We start from the raw sequence: 25,899 nt of genomic DNA, 5'->3' as shown, positions 1-25,899 counted from the left end.
CACACACACACACACACACACAGATCCACACACACACACACAGATCCACACACACACACACACACACACAGATCCACACACACACACAGATCCACACACACACACACACACACACACAGATCCACACACACACAGATCCACACACACACACAGATCCACACAGATCCACACACACACACACAGATCCACACACACACACACACACACACAGATCCACACACACACACACACACACACAGATCCACACACACACACACAGATCCACACACACACACATAGATCCACACACACACACAGATCCACACACACAGATCCACACACACACACACACACAGATCCACACACACACACAGATCCACACACACACACACACACACACAGATCCACACACACACACACAGATCCACACACACACACACACACACACAGATCCACACACACACACACACACACACAGATCCACACACACACACACAGATCCACACACACACACATAGATCCACACACACACACACAGATCCACACACACACACAGATCCACACACACACACACACACACAGATCCACACACACACACACACACACACAGATCCACACACACACAGATCCACACACACACAGATCCACACACACACACACACACACAGATCCACACACACACACACAGATCCACACACACACACAGATCCACACACACACACAGATCCACACACACACACACAGATCCACACACACACACACACACACACAGATCCACACACACACAGATCCACACACACACAGATCCACACACACACACACACACACAGATCCACACACACACACACAGATCCACACACACACACACACACACACAGATCCACACACACACAGATCCACACACACACACACACACACAGATCCACACATCCACACACACACACACACACACACACACACAGATCCACACACACACACACACACAGATCCACACACACACACACACACACACAGATCCACACACACACACAGATCCACACACACACACACAGATCCACACACACACACACACACACACAGATCCACACACACACAGATCCACACACACACAGATCCACACACACACACACACACACAGATCCACACACACACACACACACACACACACACACACAGATCCACACACACACACAGATCCACACACACACACACACACACAGATCCACACACACACAGATCCACACACACACAGATCCACACACACACACACACACACAGATCCACACACACACACACAGATCCACACACACACACACACACACACAGATCCACACACACACAGATCCACACACACACAGATCCACACACACACAGATCCACACACACACACACACACACAGATCCACACACACACACACAGATCCACACACACACACAGATCCACACACACACACACACACACACACAGATCCACACACACACACACACACACACACAGATCCACACACACACACAGTCGGTGATCTATAGGGTGATAATTCTATAGATTCTATACGGTTCCTTACCCGGATCGAGCTGCAGCTTCCCTCCTGCTCCCTCACCCTTCACCCCTGACCCCGGCCCGCCCCCAGCGCGGGCTCAACAAGGGGGGGGGGGAGCCTAGAAACGGACTAGATCCCGCCCCCGGGGCAGCCGCGAAACGGACAACGCCCCGCCCCCTCCTCCCCCTCCAGCGGGATCCTGGAAACAGACGACGCTCCGCCTTCCCCCGGGGCACCTGGATCCCACCGCCGTCACGTGGGGATGGGGGGGGCGCGGTCTCACGGCGATGAGCAAACCCGCCCCGCCCCTTCCCGCCTTTGTGGGCGGGGCCTCTCCTTGTGTCAATCACCGGGTCCACGTGGCTCCCACACCGTTTAAAGGGACAGTCCCCAACTCTCCCTGGCTTTGGGGGGGTGGGGGGGATGTGGGTGCATTGCAATTGTGGCATTGGGAGGGATGGGAGTGTTGGGGGATGGGGGTTGGGCAATGAGGGGGTTGGGTGATGGGGGGATTTGAGGGTACAGGATGCCAGCGAACATGGGGGATGGGAAATAAGAGTGGTGGGATGGACGATGGGAAGAATGGACGTCCTGGGCTGGGGGGAACAGGCGGGCGGGGGTCGGGAAATTGGAGTGGGGTGGGGGAATGCAAGTTCTGGGGTGGGGGGAATGCAAGTGGCGGGGGGAACAGGTGAGTGGGAGTGGGGTGAGGGGGGAATGGGAGTGGAGAGAATGGGGGAATGGGAGTGGGTTGTGTTGGGGGATGGGAGTGGGTGCATGGAGGGAATGGGAGTGGGTGGATATTGAGGGATGGGAGTGGGTGGATGGAAGGAATTGGAGTTGGGGGGATGGAAGTTGTGGGGGTTGGGGATGGGGAATAGGAGTGGGGTGTTGGGGAATAGGAGTAGGGTGTATTGGGTAATGGGAGTGGGGTGTTAATGGAGGATTGGGGGTAATGGGAGTGGGATGGGGTATGTTGAATGGGGTGATGGGAATGAAAGTGGAAGGCGGGGGAGGGGCTTTGGAATCTGGAATGAGAGTCAGAGAGATGTACAGCACAGAGACACACCCCTCGGTCCAACTCATCCATGCTGTCCAGATATCCTAAATTAATAGGGTCCCATTCAAAGTTTGGGAGAAGATTTGCAGCTCGGGTGCTCGTTGTTGTGGTTCTGTCCGCCGAGCTGGGAATTTGTGTTGCAGACGTTTCGTCCCCGTCTAGGTGACATCCTCAGTGCTTGGGAGCCTCCTGTGAAGAGTCCCATTCATCAGCAGGTGGCCCATATCCCTCCAATCTCTTCCTATTCATGTCCCCATCCAAATGCCTTACAAATGCTGTCATTGTGCCAGCCTCCACCACTTCCCCGGCAGCTTATTCCATACACGTACCACCCTTTGTGTGAAAAAGATCACCCTTCCATCTCTTTCCCCTCTCACCCTAAACCTATGCCCCTCTAGTTCTGGACTCCCCCACCCCAGGGAAAAGACCTTGTCTATTTACTCTATCCATGCCCCCTCATGATTTTATAAACCTCTATAAGGTCACCCCCTCAGCCTCCAATGCTCCAAGGAAAACAGTGCCAGCCTGTTCAGCCCCTCCTTGTAGTTCGAATCCTCCAACCCTGGCAACATCCTTGTAAATCTTTACTGATCCCTTTCAAGTTTCACAACATCTTTCCGATAGGAAGGAGACCAAAATTGCACGCAATATTCCAAAAGTGGCTTAACCAATGTCCTGTACAGTCGCAACGCGACCTCCCAACTCCTGTACTCAATACTCTGACCAATAAAGGAAAGCATACCAAACGCCTTCTTCACTATCCTATCGACCTGCGACTCCACTTTCAAGGAGCTATGAACCTGCACTCCAAGGTCTCTTTGTTCAGCAACACTCCCTAGGACCTTACCATTAAGTGTATAAGTCCTGCGAAGATTTGCTTTCCCAAAATGCAGCACCTCACATTTATCTGAATTAAACTCCATCTGCCACACCTCAGCCCATCTCCCATCTGATCAAGACCTTGTTGTAATCTGAGGTAACCTACTTCGCTGTCCACTACACCTCCAATTTTGGTGTAATCTGCAAACTTTTACTAACTGTACCTCTTATGCTCACATCCAAATCATTTATATAAATGACAAAAAGCAGTCGACCCAGCACCGATCCTTGTGACACTCCACTGGTCACAGGCCTCCAGTCTGAAAAACAACCCTCCACACCACCCTCTGTCTTCTATCTTTGAGCCAGTTCTGTATCCAAATGGCTAGTTCTCCCTGTATTCCATGAGATCTAACCTTGCTAACCAGTCTCCCATGGGGAACCTTGTCGAACACCTTACTGAAGTCCATATAGATCACATCTACTGCTCTGCCCTCATCAATCTTCTTTGTTACTTCCTCAAAAAACTCAATCAAGTTTGTGAGACATGATTTCCCACACACAAAGCCATGTTGACTATCCCTAATCAGCCCTTGCCTTTCCAAATACATGTACATCCTGTCCCTCAGGATTCCCTCCAACAACTTGCCACCACCGAGGTCAGGCTCACTGGTCTATAGTTCCCTGGCTTGTCTTTACCGCCCTTCTTAAACAGTGGCACCACATTAGCCAACCTCCAGTCTTCCAGCACCTCACCTGTGACTATCGATGATACAAATATCTCAGCAAGGGGCCCAGAAACACTTCCCTAGCTTCCCACGGAGTTCTGGGGTACAGCTGATCAGGTGCTAGGGATTTATCCACTTTTATGTGTTTTAAGACATCCAGCACTTCCTCCTCTGTAACATGGACACTTTTCAAGATGTCGCCATCTATTTCCCCACATTCTATATCTGCCGTGTCCTTTTTCACAGTAAACACTGATGCAAAATACTCATTTAGTATCTCCCCCATCTACTGCGGCTCCACACAAAGGCCACCTTGCTGATCTTTGAGGGGCATTATTCTCTCCCTATTTACCCTTTTGCCCTTAATGTATTTGTAAAAACCCTTTGGATTCTACTTAATTCTATTTACCAAAGCTATCTCATGTCCCCGTTTTGCCCTCCTGATTTCCCTCTTAAGTATACTCCTACTGCCTTTATACTCTTCTAAGGATTCACTCGATCTATCCTGTCTATACCTGCCATATGCTTCCTTCTTTTTCTTAAACAAACCCTCAATTTCTTTAGTCATCCAGCATTCCCTATACCTACCAGCCTTTCCTTTCACCCTGACAGGAATATACTTTCTCTGGACTCTCATTATCCACGTGAAGGGTAAAATTGCCCCTCGGCTCACAGGGAGGTCTGGGACTGTCTAGCGTCTATGAGGCTGGGTGGGAACCGATCGCTGAAAGGGAGACAGTTGTCAGTGTAAGGGGGAATTAGTATCATAGAGTCATAGAGATGCACAGCATAGAAACAGACCATTCGGTCCAACTTGTCCATGCTGACCAGATATCCTAACCTAATTTAGCTCCATTTGCCAGCACTGGGCCCATATCCCTCCAAACCCTTCCTATTCATGTCCCCATCCAGATGCCTTTTAAATGCTGTCATTGTACCAGCCTCCACCACATCCTCTGCCAGCTATCTGCATACCATTGCATAGCACACTGCAATCTCTCCCTCCCTGGCTGATCCCTACCCAACACTGCAAATCCCCCATCCCCAGCTGATCCCTCCCCAACACTATAAACTGCTCCTCCCTGACTGATCCCCATGCAACACTGTAATCACCCCTTCCCTACTCATCTCTCCCACATCAGTGCAGAGAGATGGAGTTATTAATAATTAAGTCTGTCCTTTGCGTATCTTCAGGGGAATTAGACCTTACAGGACATTGGTTAGGCCAGTGTTGGACTATTGCGTGCAATTCTGGTCTCCTTCCTATCGGAAAGATGCTGTGAAACTTGAAAGGGTTCAGAAAAGATTTACAAGGATGTTGCCAGGGTTGGAGGGTTTGAGCTACAGGGAGAGGTGAACAGGCTGGGACTGTTTTCCCTGGAGCGTCGGAGGATGAGGGGTGACCTTATAGAGGCTTATAAAATTATGAGGGTCATGGATAGGGTAAATAGACAAAGTCTTTTCCCTGGGGTGGGGGAGTCCAGAACTAGAGGGGCATAGGTTTAGGATGAGAGGGGAAAGATATAAAAGAGACCTAAGGGGGAACTTTTTCACACAGAGGGTGATACGTGTATGGAATGAGCTGCCAGAGGAAGTGGTGGAGGCTGGTACAATTGCAACATTTAAGAGGCATTTGGATGGGTATATGAATAGGAAGGGTTTGGGGGGATATGGGCCGGGTGCTGGCAGGTGGGACTAGATTGGGTTGGGATATCTGGGTCAGCATGGACGGGTTGGACCGAAGGGTCTGTTTCCGTGCTGCACATCTCTATGACTCTATAACCAAGGGGTGGTCATCGAAGCGAAAGGTACAGATCAACGATCAGCGTATTCAACAGCAGAACAGGTTTGAACACTGGTGGGAAGGAAGTGCCCGTTTAAAACCGAAGGTGTAAAGCTCAGGAGTAGAATTTGTCCATTTGACCCATCGCGACTCCCCACTACTTGATCGTGGCTTATCGTCGCCATCCTCCTGCCTTGATCCCCAGCTGAGGAGGAATTGCTTCTCTTGGAGAGGGGTGAATTCTTTACCACACAGCGCTGTCGAGTCTCTGTCATTAAAGGCTGAGACATTCAATCAGTGAGGAGGTTGGGCGGGGGGGGGGTTTGGAAATCGAGTGTTTCTCCTTACACCTCAAACTCTCCAGTCCCGCACTTTCTATTTCTTCTTCCAGGTATCCCGGAACTGGCAGCATTTGGCTTTTAAAGTCACGGGTCGTGAATTGGTGTTGTCTGGTCTGGGAACCACGTTTATGGATCCCTCCAATCCGAGGAAGGGTCACCGAACCCTGCAACTATGACAAAGTGAGGGACTGCAGATGCTGGAGGTCGGAGTCAAGGTTAGAGTGGCCGCTGGGAAAGCTCAGCGGGTCTGACAGCGTCTGTGGAGAGAAATCAGAGTTAACGCTTCAGGTCCGGTTCAAGGTTAGAGTGGCCGCTGGGAAAGCACAGCAGGTCAGGCAGCGTCTTCGCCCTTCGATTTTTCCGGCTCCTCGGATGCTGCCTGACCTGCTGTGCATTTCCAGCGGGCACTCTAACCTTGAACCGGACCTGAAGCGTTAACTCTGATTTCTCTCCACAGACGCTGTCTCCTTAACTCCGTTCTAAAGGGACTTCCCTTTACTCTAAGGCTGTGCTCCTAGTCTCTCCTACCAATGGAAACATCATTCGAATATCTACTCTGTCCAGGCCGTTCAGTATTCTGTAAGAGTCATAGAGTCAGAGAGATGTACAGCACAGATACAGACCCTTCGGGTCTGCTGACCAGACATCCAAACCCAATCTAGTCCCACCTGCCAGCACCCGGCCCATATTCCCTCCAAACCCTTCCTGTTCATGTCCCCATCCAAATGCCTTTTAAATGTTGCAATTGTACCAGCCTCCACAACATCCTCTGGCAGCTCATTCCATACACGCACCACCCTCTGTGTGAAAATGTTGCCCCTTCGGTCTCTTTTATATCTTTCCCCCCTCACCCTAAACCTATGCCCTATAGTTCTGGACTCCCCCACCCCCAGGGAAAAGACCTTGTCTAGTTATCCTATCCATGCCCCTCATGATTTTATAAGCCTCTATAAGGTCACCCCCTCAGCCTCTGACACTACAGGGAAAACAGCCCCAGCCTGTTCAGACTCTCTCTGTAGCTCAAACCCTCAAACCCTCCAACATCCTTGTAAATCTTTTCTGAACCCTTTCAAGTTTCACAACATCTTTCCGATAAGAAGGAGACCAGAATTGCACGCAATATTCCAACAGTGGCCTACCCAACATCCTGTACAGCCACAACATGACCTCCCAACTCCTGTACTCAATACTCTGACTGATAAAGGAAAGCCTGATTTCAGTTAGATTCCCCCTACCATCCTTCTAAGCTCCATTGAGTCCTCAAACGTTCCTCATATGTTAAGCTCTCTCAACAGAAAGCTCTGGGAGCGTTCAGTTGGCTTGGATTGGGGTACAGGAGCAGGGACGCCTCGCTGCAGATGGACAGGGTGAGGCCACATCGGAGTATTGTGTGTGCAGCTCTGGTCTCTTTATCTGTGGAAGGATATTCTGGCATACTCAATGCACTGACTAGTAAGTTATGTGACCTTGGGCTACCTGTGTCCCCTTTCAAAAGCAGATCAGGCTTCCTGCTCAAACCATGATCACACGTGCGTGAGAATACCCGCATTCTGCGTGGAGAGTCTCGAGAAGGGGTTGGTGAGGTTAGGACAGGATAAACAGCCGGTGGGGGGGGAGGTGTTTGCACTCATGAGGCGGGGTGGGTGGGTGGGGGGGGGGGGGGGGGGGGGGGGGTGGAGTTCAAATTATAAAATACAACAATGATTAGAGGTAATCTCGAAATAATCTCTTCATGCGAGGTGTCATTAGCGGTAAAGAGCTGGTTGTTCAAAGAGTCTGCGGATTATTTTTAAAAGGGAGATGAATTAGCAGTTTCATAAAAGAATATTAAAGGGTACGGGGACTGGGCAGGACTCAGAGGGCAGGCTGGACGGGCCAGACAATCGGCAAATCGGATCCCACAGCACGGGAGCCCATTCTAGCCATCGGGACAGTGCTGGCTTCTTGATAAATCAGAGAATCCGCAGAGGGCGGAAACAGGCCATTCGGCTCAACAGGTGCACTCCGACCCTCTGAAGAATTAACCCAGCGACCTTTCCAATACGCCCCCCTGACAGTTTGGAAAACTTCCTGTTTCCTTCCAGGCAGAGCCCAGAGACCAACACGTTTCTCACCTCCCCGCCCCACTTCCACTCCCTCTCACCGATTCGTGTATCTTTACCCCCCCCCCCCAACCCCCACCATCCGTTCCTGCTCCCCCCCATTTGCCTTTGGTTACTGATGGGGGCGGGGGGGGGAGCAGGCAGATTCGAAGGGCTGAATGGCTTTCTCTGAAGCCGGTTGTGCTTTACCCTGACAGCAGAGGGCTCATTTGCAGGCTGGATTATATCCGTTACTCCTAACCCTCCCCCGCATTCCCATTTCACTGGTGTGGAGATGGTCACGATTGTGTGAGGTTCTGTTGACCGGACCCGATAGAATCGGAGATCCCCGACTGGGGCTGTTAACCTGGTCCAATCAGGGAGCCCTGGCTGACAGATACACACTTGGTGGGGGGGGGGTCAGAGGTACTGCTCACTCTATCAAGCCGGCTCTGAGGGAGCTCGAGTTCTGGTCACCTGGTTATAGGAAGGAGATTATTAAACCGGAGAGGGTTCAGCAGAGATTCACCAGGATGTTGCTGAGAACGGGGGGTTTGAGTTGCACAGAAAGGCTGGGACTTTTTTCCCCTTGAGCGTCAGAGGTTGAGAGGTGACCTTACAGAAGTTTATAAAATCATGAGGGGCATGGTTGGGTTAATGATAGGTGTCTTAATAGAATAGAATCCCGATGGTGTGGAAACAGGCCATTTGGCCCAAAGGCTCCACACTGACCCCCCAGGCCCATTCCCCTACCTTATTACTCTACATTTATCCCCGACTAATGTACCTAACCTACTCATCCCTGGGCACTACGGGACAATTTAGCATGGCCAATCCACCCTAACCTGCACATCCCTGGACACTACGGGACAATTTAGCATGGCCAATCCACCCTAACCTGCACATCCCTGGACACTACGGGACAATTTAGCATGGCCAATCCACCCTAACCTGCACATCCCTGGGCATTATGGGACAGTTTAGCATGGCCAATCCACCCTAACCTGCACATCCCTGGGCACTATGGGACAGTTTAGCATGGCCAATCACCCTAACCTGCACATCCCTGGGCACTACGGGACAATTTAGCATGGCCAATCACCCTAACCTGCACATCCCTGGGCACTACGGGACAATTTAGCATGGTCAATCCACCCTAACCTGCACATCCCTGGACACTACGGGACAATTTAGCACAGCCAATCCACCCTAACCTGCACATCCCTGGGCACTATGGTACAATTTAGCATGGCCAATCCACCCTAACCTGCACATCCCTGGGAACTACAGGACAATTTAGCAAGGCCAATCCATCCTAACCTGCACATCCCTGGGAACTACAGGACAATTTAGCATGGCCAATCCACCCTAACCTGCACATCCCTGGGCACTACAGGACAATTTAGCATGGCCAATCCACCCTAACCTGCACATCCCTGGGAACTACAGGACAATTTAGCATGGCCAATCCACCCTAACCTGCACATCCCTGGGAACTACAGGACAATTTAGCATGGCCAATCCACCCTAACCTGCACATCCCTGGGCACTATGGGACAATTTAGCATGGCCAATCCACCCTAACCTGCACATCCCTGGGCACTACAGGACAATTTAGCAAGGCCAATCCATCCTAACCTGCACATCCCTGGGCACTACAGGACAATTTAGCATGGCCAATCCACCCTAACCTGCACATCCCTGGGAACTACAGGACAATTTAACATGGCCAATCCACCCTAACCTCCACATCTTTGGATTGTGGGAAGAAACCGGAGCACCCGGAGGAAACCCACGCAGACACGGTGGGGGAGAATGTGCAATCTCCACACACACACAGTCGCCCGAACTGGAATCGAACCCGGGTCCCTGGCGCCATGAGGCAGCGGCGCTAGCCACTGAGCCACCGTGCTTCCCTTAGTCTTTCCATAGCTGGGGGAGTTTTAAGACTATACAGCACATTTTCCACATGTATACTGTCAAGAGCCCTCAGGATCTTGTACGTTTCAATCATGTAGTCTCCTATTCTTGTAAAGTTAAGTGAAAACAGATCTAGCCTTTGTTCAGACAAAAACCTGCCCTGCCCAGGTATTAGATGCGTCGACTTTTTCTGAACTATTTTTACTCCAGTCCTTAAATGAGGGAGCCAATACTGAGCTCCAGAATTATATTATTCAGCTGGAGAGGGCTCAGGATGAGATTTACCAGGACGTTGCTGAGTTGTAAGGAGGTATGAGTTGTAAGGAGAGGCTTGGACAGTTTTCCCTGGAGTGTCGGAGGTTGAGAGGCAACCTTAAAGAGGTTTATAAATGAATGAAGGGTATGGATAGACTTAAGGGGAGTTGTCTTTTCTTTGGGATGGGGGATTTCAAGACTAGGGGTACATGTGTAAGGTGAGAGGAGACATGAGGGGCAAATATTTTTACACAGAGGGTGGTTCTTGTGTGGGATGAATTGGGGGATGTAGGCACAGTGAAAAAGACACTTGGATCGATCCGTCAATAGGAAAGGGATTATGGGCCAGGAGCAGGGCAGGTGGAACTGGTTTAGTTTGGGATTCTGGACGGGTTGGGCCAAAGGGTCTGTTTCCCTGCTGGATGGCTCGACCACTCCCCGCAGAGGGACCTCCATCACATATACACAAGCAGGTCAGAGGCGAGGAATACCGTAGCGAGTAACTCCCCTGCTGACTCCACCCCCCCCCTCCTCCCCAAAGCCTGTCCCACCATCGACAAGGCGCAAGTCAGTAGGGTGAGGGAATACACTTCACTCGCCCCTGGGGGACACCGTCCGGGGACAAAGCAGCAGCCTCGCACCCCCCCCCAAACCCCCACTCAAATAGTACCACAAGCACTCGCTCCCTCCACCCCGACGCATATTATAGGAAAGATTGTGAACATTGAGGAGAGTACAGAAGCGATGTGCAAGAATGGTTCCTGGGCTGTGAAACCTTGGTGCAGGCAGCGTTTGGCACACTTACCTTCATCGGTCAGAGCGCTGGGTGTAGGAGGTGAAAGGTCGTGTTGCAGCTGTACTGGATATTGGTGAGGCCGCTTTTGGAATACAGTGTAGAATTCTGGTCTCCCCGATACAGCAGGGATGTTACTAAACTGGAACGGGTGCAGAAAAAAAGATTGACAAGGATGTCACCGAGACTGGGAGGTTTGAGTTATATGGAGATTTAAAAGGGACCCGAGGGGGAACTTTTTCATCCAGAGGGTGGCTTGTATAGAACATCGAAAAGTACAGCACAAATCAGGCCCTCAGGCCTACGGTGTTGTGCCAAGACTTAATCCTAATGTCAAATACAGTAACTTAACCTACGCACCCCTCAACTCACTGCTATCCACGTGCATGTCTAGCAGTCACTTAAATGTCCCCAATGACTTCGCTTCCACCACCAGAGCTGGCAACGCATTCCATGCACTCACAACTCTCTGTGTAAAGAACCTACCTCTGATGTCTCCTTTATACCTTCCTCCTAATATCTTCAAACTATGACTTCTCCTACCAGTCAATCCTGCCCTGTGGACGAAGTTGCCAGAGGTACATGCAGGTAATCCTTACAACATTTAAAAGACATTTGGATGGGGACGTGAATAAAAAAGGCTTGGATGGATATGGGCCAAGTGCAGGCAAATCGAGTCATAGAGCTGTACAGCATGCAAATAGACCCTTCGGTCCAACTCATCCAGATATGCTAAATTAATCTAGTCCCATTCACCTACATTTGACCCCTATCCCTCTATTCATGTCCCCATCCAGGTGCCCTTTAAATGCTGTCATTGTACCAGCCTCCAACGTTTCCTCTGGCAGCTCATTCCATACACGCACCACCCTCTGTGTGAAAAAGTTGTCCCTTAGATCCCTTTCCCCTCTCACTTTAATTCTAGACTCTCCCACCCCAGGGAAAAGACCTCGTCGATTCACTCTGTCCATGCCCCCTCATGACTGCATAAACCTCTAGAAGGTCACCCCCTCAGCCTCCGAAAATAACCCTAATTTATCCAGTCTTTCCCATGTGGCTCCAACATCCTTTTCTGAACCCTTTCAAATTTCACAATATCCTTCCTCGGGGGTAGGTTAGTTGGGGATTTATGGTTGGTCTGGACTCTTAAAGTCATGTTGAACACCAAATGTTTAACAGCGCTCTCTCTCTCTCTCTGCACAGACCTGCTGAGTTTCTCCAGCAATGTCTGTTTCTTTCTTTAACCTTCACTGTCTCTTCAGAGCCCTGTAAAGGGGGACTGGGGAGGGAAAAGTGACTGGAAAAAAAACAAGTCATTACAAGCTTTTCACTCACGAATCACGTCACTCCCAACGTGGCTTTAGGGATCAGAGTTCTGGGCAAGGGTCACTCGACCTGAAAGGTTAACCCTGATTTCTCTCCACGGGGTGCCACCAGACCCGCTGAGCTTTTCCAGCAATTTCTGTTCCTTACTTACAGCCCCTAAAGTCCTTTGGCTTTTGCATCTTAAGAGAGCTCACTGTTTGGCCAGGCTGAAAGCTCGAGATGTCAGATCTTCGTTCTGTCAAGAGTATAGTTAGGTGGCGAGGGGAGTCCCCTCGTCCTTTCCCTCACCCTCGCTGACTGAAAATTGCAATGTCCCGATGCAACAATCCCCAAAAATATACAGCAAACTGACGCCGCAGAAGAGGAGACAAGCAAAAAGTCAAGAAAATACAGGAAGATAGGGGAGTATTTATTCACAGATTGAGCATAATTAGAATCCTGTTTTTAAAACTGTCCACATGCACCATCTCCTTCAGTGAAATGACATGCCAGCCCAAGCCTGGGTCAAATAAAGGCCAATTCACCACAGGATTCAGGAATTGGATCCCGACAAAAGCCTCTGCTGCAGTTTTAAGGGCTGTCTTTGGGTTCGCTCACAGGAAAGTGGGCATCGAGGCTACAGACAGACGGGCCATGATTTCAGCGTGGGACAGAGCAAGGTTGAGGGGCTGAATGGCCTACTCATTCCTGACGAAGGGCTTTTGCCCGAAACGTCGATTCTCCTGCTCCTCGGATGCTGCCTAACCTGCTGTGCTTTTCCAGCGTCACACTCTCGACTCTTATCTCCAGCATCTGCAGGCCTCACTTCAGCCTGCTCTCGCTGTCAATTGGAACAATCATAATTTTTAGATAGAGAGAGAGAGACAGTGAGAAAGAGAGAGAGATATACACAGACAGAGAGAAAGAGGGACAGAGAGAGAGAGACAGTGAGAAAGAGAGACAGTGAAAAAGAGAGAGAGAGAGACAGATAGAGAGAGAGAGACAGACACACAGAAAGAGAAAGAGAGAGACATAGAGAGAGAGAGACAGTGAGAAAGAGAGAGAGATACAGAGAGAGAGAGAGAGAGAGACACAGAGAGAGAGAGACAAAGAGAGACAGTGAGAAAGAGAGAGAGAGACAGAGAGAGAGAGACACACAGAAAGAGAGGGCCTGTGTGCATGTGAAAGTGTGTGTGTATAGCGCAATGGTGGTCACCTGTAATGTGACATGAACCCAAGGTCCCGGTTGAGGCCCTCCCTGTGGGTACCAAACTTAGCTATCAGCTTCTGCTCGGCCACTTTTCGCTGCTGCCTGTCCCGAAGTCCGCCTTGGAGGATGGTCACCCGAAGGTCCGAGGTCGAATGTCCTGGACCACTGAAGTGTTCCCCAACTGGGAGGGAACACTCCTGTCTGTTGATTGTTGTGCGGTGTCCATTCATCCATTGGCCGTTGTCAGATGATTGGGCACTGCATTGCATTATACACACCATTGCATTATCTCATTTCTGAAGGCTTCCCATTTTCCATCCGTCCCTTTACCTGCGAACATCTGCCTCCAATCAGCTTTCAAAAGTTCTTGCCTAATACCGTCAAAATTGGCCTTTCTCAAAATTGACCACCATTGCATTATACACACACACAGGCACTCCTACACACAAATACACACGGACACACATATACACAGACGTGCACACAGACACCCACACACACACCCTTACAGACACACACACTCCCACACTCATACTTGCACCCCCTCACAGACTTAAGACACTCTGCACTCACTACACACACACATACACTTTCTTACACTCACAACCTCCAACCCAGACACACACACACAGACAGACAAAGACCCACATGCTCACATATATTTTGTGAGGTGAATTTGTACTTGCAGGGTTACATTACTCAGAAACTGCATGAATTCATGTAAAACTCCGTCATCTCACTTTTTAGATTAGAATCAACCTAAACATCATGGCAAAGACAGAGAACACAGGGGGCCAACACCTTCAACATATGGGACAAAGTGAGGACTGCAGAGATGCTGGGGATCAGAGCTTAAAAATGTGTTGCTGGAAAAGCGCAGCAGGTCAGGCAGCATCAGAGGAGCAGGACGATCGACGCTTCGGGCGTGAGCCCTTCCTCAAGATTCCTGAAGAAGGGCTCATGCCCGAAACGTCGATCGTGCTGCTCCTCTGATGCTGCCTGACCTGCTGCGCTTTTCCAGCAGCACGTTTTTAAAACCTCCAACATATTGCCTAGCTATCACCCATTGGGAACAGCTAACCCGAGGATGCAACTTCCTCAACAAAAAAGGTTTTGTGGTTTGCACATGACACGCACCATGGAATTCTGAACAGATGAAAGGCTTACAATTTTTCAATGTATAATTTCAGAGACATCACACTGTAAATTTTTGCAATAGATTCTGTGTGTTAGGATTGAGCCCTGCACCAACTGATGAAGGGGCAGCGCTCTGAAAGCTAGTGCTTCCCATTAAACCTGTTGCACTGTAACCTGGTCTTGTGTCATGTACCTCCTCTGGGAGGTGGCCACGTGGGCTGAACCAATGGCAGTCGTGCGGGCCAATCAGAGACGAGGAGAAGTGGAGGACGGATTGGGCACTGATTGACAGCTTCAAAGACCAATGGGGATCGGGTACCCTTTCGGCGCTGTCCAATTAAGAGGCGGGGAGGCGTGTTTGCCAATTGACGGACAGGCTCGCACGGGCCGGTCGGAGACGAGGCACTGCGGTAGGTGGGGTTTAGCAATGACGGGCAGCGGTGCAAACCAATGGGAAGTGAGAGAGACGAGGCGGGGCCCAATGAAGGAGGGAAGAGCGGGCCTGCGAAGTCACGGGGAAGCTCGCGTGGCCAATCATAGCTGGGCGGGCGGGGTTCGGGTCGGACGGACAGCAGCAGGCACCAATGGACGCTCGGGAATCTGTCCGCCCTGCCCCCCCGCCCCCCCACCACCCAATAAGACGCGGCTGGCCATTGACGGACGTCCAATGGGCCGCGGGGGGAGGGGAGACGGACAGGGCGGACCAATGGCGCCGAACCGGGGAATGAGTGACGGGTGGGCTTGGCCAATGGGGAGCGAGGGCGCGCTCGTTCGTTTCGGAAGGCAGGAGAGTTGGAGCGCGGCTCGAGAGCGGCGGTTGGAAAATGGATCGAAACGAGATCTACTACTCGGATCGGTACAACGACGGCGAGTTCGAGTACCGGTGAGAGACGGTGGGGAAGAGGGGAATAACCGCGTAAATAAACCCCTCAGGATCCCCGGTCAAAATCCGATCGTCCCCTTCCCATCCCCCCCCTTCTTTACCGGTTCTTCGACTCCCCGGTTTCCATCTCCCCCTCGCCGCTTTCGGGAGACGTTTGCTTCGTGGATTTTCTTTTCAGTTTAATCGGAGGCCATTCCGTCCCGTTCCCCCCCAAACCACCGACTACCGGAAGCTGCCCCGATTTCCCTCCCTCCACGTGGTCTCCCGACGCGCCGCCCGACGGGAATTGTAGTCCAGGAAGTGCGCCCTGCTTCCGGAAGTCGGTGACACAAATAGGGCTTATTCCCCCGCGCGGTGCCCGCCGGGAGCTGTAGTCCCGGAAGTGGGTCCCTCCAGGCAAAAAGGTAGAAGCTAATTTGACAAAGGGTCGGTTAGACTCGAAACGTCAGCTCTTTTCCCTCCTTACAGATGCTGCCAGACCTGCTGAGATTTTCCAGCGTTTTCTCTTTTTGTTATCCCTCCAGGCAAAGGCGGCTTCTTAAAACGACAGACGCTGAAGATCCCAGCGGGTCAGACCACATCCTTGGAGAGGGAGCAAGCTAACGTTTCCAGTCTAGATGACTCTTCATTAGAGCTTATTCCAGTATACTCATTGCTCGCAATGTACATTGTGTCATAGGGATGTACAGCTTCGGCCCAACTCATCCATGCCGACCAGAGTCTAGATTAGAGTGGTGCTGGTAAAGCACAGCAGGTCAGGCAGCATCCGAGGAGCAGGGATCCTGAAGAAGAGCTTTTGCCCGAAACGTCGATTTTCCTGCACCTCGGATGCTGCCAGACCTGCTGTGCTTTTCCAGCACCACTCTAATCTAGACTCCGATCTCCAGCATCTGCAGTGCTCATTTTCGACATGCCAACCAGCTATCCGAACCTAATCTAGTCCCATTTGCCAGCACTTGGCCCACGTCCCTCTGTCCTGTACATTGGAGAGACACAGCGCAGACTGCTTTACAAAATACCTGCATTCTGTCTGCAAAAATGACTCTCAGCTTCCATTTGCCTGCCACTTCAACACATTCTATGAATATTTTAAAAGACTACAGGAAGGATGTTTTGAAACTTGAAAGGGTTCAGCAAAGATTTACAAAGATGTTGCCAGCATTGGAGGGTTTGAGCTACAGGGAGAGGCTGAACAGGGTGGAGCTGTTTTCCCTGGATCATCAGAAACTGAGGGGTGACCTTGTAGAGGTTTACAAAATCATGAGGGGCATAGTTAGGGTAAATATGGACTCTCCCTGGGTTGGGAGAGTCCACAATTAGAAAGCATAGGTTTTGGGTGAGGGGGGAAGATTTAAAAGGGACCCAAGGGGCAATGTTTTCAAACAGAGAGTGGTACCTGTATGGAGTGAATTGCCAGAGGAAGTGGTGGAGGCTGGTACAATGACAACATTTAAAAGGCATCTGGATGGGTACATGAGTAGGAAGGGTTTAGAGGGATATGGGCCAAGTGCTGGCAAATGGGACTAAATTAATTTAGGATATCTGATTGGCATGGACGGATTGGACTGCAGGGTCTATTTTCATGCTCTACACCTCGCCCAGTTTGAGGTTGTGGATGGAGGTTTGTTCGCTGAGCTGGAGGGTAGGTTTACAGACGTTTCGTCACTATACTGGGCGACATCATCAGGGAGCCTCCGGTGAAGCCCTGAAATGACTGCTTCATCACCAATCCAGGGAAACCGAAACACGTAAACAGAAAGCAGGTCGTGAACACCAGTGTTTCGCTGATGATGTTACCCAGTATGGTGATGAGACATCTGAAAACGAACCTTCTGGCTCAGTGAGCTACTTTACATCCAAGAATGGGGACATTTAGCTGATGCTCACAGCACCTCACTGTGTGTACGTTGGTCTGCTGCATTTCCTGCGATGTAACACTGAGTTCCCTTCAACAGTGACTTCATTGGCTGCAAAATGCTTTCTACTAACTTCCAGTGGTTGTAACCCATCCTACAGCACTCAGTGTATTTCTTCCTTGCAGGGTGAACAGACCACTGGAGAGAGGACTTTTAGAAATGCTGCCGGTGTTGTTTTTTTTTTCTGTTGAGGAGAATATAAATCTCCTGTTCGTTTTATTTCCGCCCCACCCTACTGCCTAACTGCAGTATTCCTTGTAATTTGCTGCCACTGTTGTATTGGGTCTGTTGATGCTCCAGTGCTTGATTCATCATTCATGGAGCTGAGAGAGAAAGCCAATGGCGTAGGGATGGGAAAATGATTGACGCACCAGCTGACCAATGAGAATCATCTGTTTTCACTGACTCCCTATAGTGTGGATGCATGCCATTTGGCCTATCAAGTCCACACCTACCCTCCAAAGAGCATCCTGCCCAGACTCTGCCCCCTACCCTATCAGTCTAACCCTACATATCCCAGTGCTACCTCACCCTAACCTGCACATCTCTGGACAGTATGGGACAATTTAGCGTGGCCAATCCACCCTAACCTGCACATCCCTGGGCACTATGGGACAATTTAGCATGGCCAATCCATCCTAACCTGCACATCCCTGGACACTATGGGACAATTTAGCATAGCCAATCCACCCTCACCTGCACATCCCTGGGCACTATGGGACAATTTAGCGTGGCCAATCCACCCTAACCAGCACATCCCTGGGCACTATGGGACAATTTAGCATAGCCAATCCACCCTCACCTGCACATCCCTGGGCACTATGGGACAATTTAGCGTGGCCAATCCACCCTAACCTGCACATCCCTGGGCACTACGGGACAATTTAGCATGGCCAATCCACCCTAACCTGCACATCCCTGGGCACTATGGGACAATTTAGCATGGCCAATCCACCCTAACCTGCACATCCCTGGGCACTACGGGACAATTTAGCAAGGCCAATCCCCCCTTAACCTACACATCCCTGGGCACTATGGGACAATTTAGCATGGCCAATCCACCCTAACCTGCACATCCCTGGGCACTATGGGACAATTTAGCATGGCCAACCACCCTAACCTGCACATCCCTGGGCACTATGGGACAATTTAGCACGGCCAATCCATCCTAACCTGCACATCCCTGGACACTATGGGACAATTTAGCATGGCCAATCCATCCTAATCTACACATCCCTGGGCACTATGGGACAATTTAGCATGGCCAATCCACCCTAACCTGCACATCCCTGGGCACTATGGGACAATTTAGCATGGCCATTCCATCCTAATCTACACATCCCTGGGCACTATGGGACAATTTAGCATGGCCAACCACCCTAACCTGCACATCCCTGGGCACTATGGGACAATTTAGCAAGGCCAATCCATCCTAATCTACACATCCCTGGGCACTATGGGACAATTTAGCATGGCCAATCCACCCTAACCTGCACATCCCTGGGCACTATGGGACAATTTAGCATGGCCAATCCACCCTAACCTGCACATCCCTGGGCACTATGGGACAATTTAGCATGGCCAACCCACCCTAACCTGCACATCCCTGGGCACTATGGGACAATTTAGCATGGCCAATCCACCCTAACCTGCACATCCCTGGGCACTATGGGACAATTTAGCATGGCCAATCCACCCTAACCTGCACATCCCTGGGCACTATGGGACAATTTAGCGTGGCCAACCCACCCTAACCTGCACATCCCTGGGCACTATGGGACAATTTAGCATGGCCAATCCACCCTAACCTGCACATCCCTGGACACTATGGGACAATTTAGCATGGCCAATCCATCCTAATGCGCACATCTGTGGATTGTGGGAGGCAACCGGAGCACCCGAAGGAAACCCACACAGACACTGGGGGGGGGGAGAATGTCCACCTCAGTTGCCTCCGGGTGGAATCGAACCTGTGTCCCTGAGGCAGCGGCGCCAGCCACTGAGCCACCCCGCTGTCTTTAATGAAAAGTGCTGGAGAAACTCAGCTGGTCTGGCAGCATTCGTGGAGAGAGAAAAGACAGAGTTGACGTTTCAAATCCAGTGACCCTACGTCAGGGCAGAGCGCTGAAGTTGACACAAGGTGCTGCAGGACCAGCTGAGTCTCCGTGTTTTTGTTTCAGATTTCCCAATCCCATTGTCCTTTTTGATTTACGTTGGGTGGAAAGCCGTTTGTTCGGGAGCTGGGTGTTGGCGGAGAGTGTCTGGGAAGGTCGCTTTGATTCGTGTTAGGGTCTCCAATCAGGCGTTGGCGGGGGAGGGGAACGTTCATACCTCACTCAGAGCTTTCATGTGGTTCTGCTTCTGTGATTGAATACTCAGCCTTGGGCAATCTTATTCATTTTTCCCGGCCCATCTCTCTTCCCCAGTCATGTCATGCTGCCCAAGAAGATTGCAAAGCTGGTGCCCAAGACTCACCTGATGTCGGAGACTGAGTGGAGGAACCTCGGGGTGCAGCAGAGTCCGGGCTGGATTCACTACATGATCCATGAGCCAGGTAACACCGTCGATCACTCCCTCCCCCTTGAACTGCAAGAGGCGGATTTCCCAAAGCCAGCACTTCCCAGACTGTCACTACCCCTTATCAGGGGTTGCCTTATCAGGAGATAGAATGAGCTCTCAGTTTGATAGAGCCTTTGTGAGTTTGTAGCTCAGGTTGAGGTTCCGGATGTAGGTTTGCTCACTGAGCTGGAAGGTTCATTTTCAGACGTTTCGTCACCCAGTAGGTAACATCATCAGTGAGCTCCTGGCCAGAGAAAGACACAACCCACTCTCACTAGGATCCTTACATACACACAGGCCAAGAAGGACACCACTTCAACTGAGACAACAGGTCAGGCTCAACAGAGACATGCACAGGCATTCCTAGAATTCTAACCAGAGCTCCATCAATAAACACATCGATTTGGACCCCAGCTACCACCCTCTGAGTAAAAGAACAAGAGTGATATCACTCATCCTCAGGAACCAAGTCCCACAGATAGAAAGTAAGATAAAACTCCGGATGATGTTACCTAGTATGGTGACGAAACGTCTGAAAATGAACTTTCCGGCTCAGCGAGCAAACCTACATCCCGACTGAGCGTTGCTTTTGAATTAAATGACAAACTATACTGCATTGTAGAAATAAGCACGACCTCACGGGGAGACTAAGGCTGTGAGATGCTGTAGCTGGACACTCAAACTGTGTTGATTTGGAGACACCAGTGTTGGAGTGGGGTGGGCAAAGTTAAGAATCACACAACAACCAGGTTATAGTCCAACAGGTTTATTTGGAAGCACTAGCTTTCGGAGCACTGCCCCTTCATCTGGTGGTCACAACCAACTGATGAAGGGGCAGCTCTCAGAAAGCTAGTGCTTCCAAATAAACCTGTTGGACTATAACCTGGTTGTTGTGTGATTTTTTATCGTCAAAAAGGTGTGGCGCTGGAAAAGCACAGCCGGTCAGGCAGCATCCGAGGAGCAGGAGAGTCGACGTCTTGAGCACAAACTCTTCACCAGGAACACTTTTTTTTTTCTTTTTGACTCTGATCTCCAGCATCTGCAGTCCTCACTTTCTCCGATAGGTGCACAGCCCCAGAGGACACTTGTCAGCTTCAGCAGCCTCCGTGCCCAGGGGAGGAGTGAGGAATATTTCAGCTGGGACTGTCACTTCACAACCCCGTCCTGCTGGCATTGGTTGACTGCGTCAGGAGCTCCCGCTGTGGTCTTCTCCACATCGGGGAGACTGAACTTAAACTCAGGGCACGGTTCACCGAGCATCGCGGCCGGGGCCAGCAGGAGCCGGCCAGACCTCCCAGTCACAGCCCATTTCGATTTCCCCTTCCCACTCCCTTTCTGACATGACCACCCTAGGCCTCCTCCATTGCCACAACGAAACCGCAAACTGGAGGAACAACACCTCACCTTCCGCCTGGGCAGCTCCCAGGACACAACGTTGAGCTCAAATCACCTCCTTTCCCACATCCCCCTGAATCCCTTCCCAGCAGCCACCCCCCCCCCCCCCCCCTGCTCACTCCCACCCCTCCCTGCCGCCAACCGGATTCCTTCTCCCCCACTCACCAACCAGCTCGTACCCTCTGCCTGTCACCCCCTCCAGCCCCCCCAAAACCCCTCCCTGTCTCTGTCACCCACTCCAGCCCCCTACACCCCCTCCCTATCTCTGTCACCCCCTACACCCCCTCCCTATCTCTGTCACCCCCTACACCCCCTCCCTATCTCTGTCACCCCCTACACCCCCTCCCTATCTCTGTCACCCCCTCCAGCCCCTACACCCCCTCCCTATCTCTGTCAGCCCCTACACCCCCTCCCTATCTCTGTCACCCCCTCCAGTCCCCTACACCCCCTCCCTATCTCTGTCACCCCCTCCAGCCCCTACACCCCCTCCCTATCTCTGTCAGCCCCTACACCCCCTCCCTATCTCTGTCACCCCCTCCAGCCCCCGACACCCCCTCCCTATCTCTGTCGCCCCCTACACCCCCTCCCTATCTCTGTCACCCCCTCCAGCTCCCTACAACCTCTCCCTATCTCTGTCACCTCCTCCAGTCCCCTACACCCCCTCCTTCTCTCTGTCACCCCCTACACCCCCTCCCTATCTCTGTCACCTCCTCCAGTCCCCTACACCCCCTCCCTATCTCTGTCACCCCCTCCAGCCCCCTACACCCCCTCCCTATCTCTGTCACCCCCTCCAGCCCCTACACCCCCTCCCTATCTCTGACACCCCCTCCAGCCCCCTACACCCCCTCCCTATCTCTGTCACCCCCTCCAGCCCCCGACACCCCCTCCCTATCTCTGTCGCCCCCTACACCCCCTCCCTATCTCTGTCACCCCCTCCAGCCCCCTACACCCCTCGCTATCTTTCCCTGAGCTCTGGACCGCCCTCCCGTGCAGCCTCTGGGTTTTGAGCAGGACATGGCCTGGCCCTCCCAGCGGAGCAGTGTTGTGTATTCAAGCTGCTAAACAAATTCTGACACTGCGTTCACTCTCTCTCTCTCTCCCTCAGAGCCTCACATCCTGCTGTTCAGGCGCCCGCTGCCGAAGAAAGGCCTGGAAGGGTTGTGACCTGCTGGACTTTGCACCCTGCCTCATCCCACCCTCCCCTCTCCACCGTGGACCTCCCCACAGCCCTCTGACAGACAACACCCCTCACACACTCTCACTCTGACACACACACACTCACAGACACACTCTCACTCAGATTCACAGACACAAACACACACTGACACAAACACACACACACTGGTACAGTCTCACTGAGACATACACACACGCTCTGACACAGACCAGACCCAAATTCACTCACACACACACACAGACATACAGATACACACTCACAGACAGGCACACGCACTCAGAAACACACACACTCACTCAGACAGACACACACGCTCTGACACAGACCAGACCCAAATTCACTCACACACACACACACACACACAGACATACAGATACACACTCAGACACACTCACAGACAGACACACGCACTCAGAAACACACACACTCACTCAGACACACACACGCTCTGACACAGACCAGACCCAAATTCACTCACTCAGACACACACAAAGCAAGAGGCCTGCCAGCCTTCTCTTCCATTCCCCAACAGCTCGGGGTCACTCAAAGGCCAGTTCCTGGGAAGGGCCGGAGGATGGACCCCCCCCTTCCCCCCGAATCTCTCCGAGTGCTCTTTATGTTTCTTGTCATGGCTCTCGTTCTCTGGCGAGGTGGTCAGGCGGAGGTGCAGCTTCGACACTATGGAGCCCGATGGGTGAGAACTCCTTCCCCCAGCACCAACCCCATTTTCTAGCTGGGACTGGGGGGCAGCGGGACTCCCTAACGGACCGTCAGCTCCAGGATTGGTACTGACCAGTCGGAGCGGGTTGGCAACATCAGTAGGGGCAGGATCGGCACAGCACCGAGGTGAGGCTGCCAATAGAGGGGTCGAGCTGCCTCCAACTCCAGCCGCGGCCCGTCCTGACCGATTTATTCTCTGTTTGTTTTGATCCGCTGTGCAGCTGATGTCAGCCGGGTGCGGCTTTGATCCCTCTTCCTCTCCACCATCTGTAAACTTCCCCAGCTGACATTGCGGCTGTGTGGTGCCCAACTTCCTGTAGCCAACCAACTCTAACCTGCACATCCCTGGACACTATGGGACAGTTTAGCATGGCCAATCCACCCTAACCTGCACATCCCTGGGCACTATGGGACAATTTAGCATGGCCAATCCACCCTAACCTGCACATCCCTGGGCACTACGGGACAATTTAGCATGGCCAATCCACCCTAACCTGCACATCCCTGGGCACTATGGGACAATTTAGCATGGCCAATCCACCCTAACCTGCACATCCCTGGGCACTATGGGACAATTTAGCATGGCCAACCCACCCTGACCTGCACATCCCTGGACTGTTGGGGGGAAGCTGGAGCACCCGGAGGAAACCCACGCAGACACGGGGGAGAGAATGTGCAAACTCCACACAGACAGTCGCCCCGAGGATGGAATCGAACCCGGGTCCATGGCACCGTGAGACAGCGGTGCTAATCGCTGAGCCACCCCATTTAGTATGCGAGAGAATCAGTCTGCCAGTTTGCTGAGTGGTTGTTTCAATCACCTACAGTCTCCAAGCCATCTCACCAGATGGTTCTCCAAGCCAATGTGTCTGTCTTTTTGTTTTCCTGTGTTAATGGAGGGGGAGGTGGGAGAGGGGACAGTAATTGCTGACTGCTGTAAAAGTGCACCTATACTTTAACTTCCCATGTTTGCTGCTGTTCGTCTTTGTGACACACTCTCCGTTCGTGTCAGACACAGGAGCGGAAAGGAGGCTGCTCCGCCCATCGGGTCTACTCTGTCATTCAGCGGGGCTCAACTCGGCTCTCCTGACACCCCCCCCCACCCCCACCCCGTGACCCGTTGATTTCCCCTTCCAGGTGATACAATCCCATGAAACCCGGTGCGGCTGCAGGTCTGCATCGAGGGGGAAGGAGTTCTTCCCGCTGTGTCTCCCCCACCAGTGGGGCCTGACCTTTTCCCTCACCCTGTGCATGGGGTAAGAAGATCACTCCCAGGACAACCCAAACACCCCCCCCCCACACCCCGCCTCAATTCACCGACAGGACTCCGAAGAGCCGGGGCCGTGGAATGTATCCGAATGAATCTGACACCTACAACTTGTGCATTGCAATCGCCTGTTTTCGAAGCTTTTGATACATGTTTATCGTGATCTGTCTTTGAATTTTTAATAAATGTTTAATGACCTTTTTCGTTGGAGCGTTACATTCCATGGGTGGGGCTGAACCTTGCCAAGGGCTGTACCTCTGCTGTATGACTCTGAATGGTATATTTTACAGACATCAGTCAGTTTAAGGCCTGTCACATTCCTGGTCCAGTCCTGAGGAGACATTGAGCTCAGCCGTTGAAGGGCACCACAGCTGTTCCTCCGGGGGGGCACTGACCCACCTCGGCTCAGTCACAAGGTTACAGAGTTTGGATTCAAGTGGTGCTGGAAAAGCACAGCAGGTCAGGCAGCATCTGCGGAGCAGGAAAATCGACGTTTTCAAGTACCCATCCAGCCTTTCTGATGGATTGTGCTATTTATTTTAAATGTCTCGATAGCTGATTGCCTGTGCTACAGTAAGGGAGAAACAGAGCCCTGTCATTTAAAGTCTTTTGTGTAGGAGAGCAGAAGTCAGAGCAAGGTCGTTATTTGTTCATGGGCAGGAGTAGCATTTATTGCCACTGTCTGGGACCTGTGTAGATTTGTTTTAGATTACGTTTTTTAGATTACTTACAGTGTGGAAACAGGCCCTTCGGCCCAACAAGTCCACACCAACCCTCCGAAGAGCAACCCACCCAAACCCATTCCCCTACATTTACCCCCACACCTAACACTACGGGCAATTTCGCATGGCCAATTCACCTACATTTTTTGAACTGTGGGAGGAAACCGGAGCACCCGGAGGAAATCCACGCAGACACGGGGAGAATGTGCAAACTCCACACAGACAGTTGCCTGAGGTGAGATTTGAACCCGGATCTTAAGCTCAGTGCTAACCACTGTGCCACCGAGTCACTGAGGATGGATGACTGG

The 25,899-nt window shown here is 51.6% G+C and overlaps 1 protein-coding gene and 1 long non-coding RNA gene across 2 annotated transcripts; one reads left to right on the top strand and one right to left on the bottom strand.

Moving 5' to 3' along the window:
- Positions 1 to 13,014: 13,014 nt before the first annotated feature.
- On the bottom strand, positions 13,015 to 16,045 carry LOC148135318 (uncharacterized). The gene is made up of 2 exons (XR_015755398.1): positions 15,937 to 16,045; positions 13,015 to 13,446 (listed from the first exon to the last, which is right to left on the bottom strand). It is a non-coding gene; the product is annotated as an uncharacterized LOC148135318 (long non-coding RNA).
- Positions 15,722 to 25,070, top strand: LOC122544776 (cyclin-dependent kinases regulatory subunit 1-like). The gene is made up of 3 exons (XM_087985190.1): positions 15,722 to 15,835; positions 20,178 to 20,305; positions 22,811 to 25,070. The coding sequence occupies exons 1-3, from the start codon at positions 15,777 to 15,779 to the stop codon at positions 22,867 to 22,869; spliced, it is 246 nt and encodes an 81-aa protein (XP_087841316.1). The 5' UTR covers positions 15,722 to 15,776; the 3' UTR covers positions 22,870 to 25,070.
- Positions 25,071 to 25,899: the final 829 nt, after the last annotated feature.

The sequence above is a fragment of the Chiloscyllium plagiosum genome, unplaced genomic scaffold, assembly GCF_037043375.1.
Source record: "Chiloscyllium plagiosum isolate Xiang-an unplaced genomic scaffold, Cpla_swu_hap1 HiC_scaffold_50, whole genome shotgun sequence".
NCBI lineage: Eukaryota > Metazoa > Chordata > Chondrichthyes > Orectolobiformes > Hemiscylliidae > Chiloscyllium > Chiloscyllium plagiosum.
The sequence above is the reverse complement of the archived record's forward strand: the minus strand, read 5'-3'. Positions and strand labels throughout refer to the sequence as shown.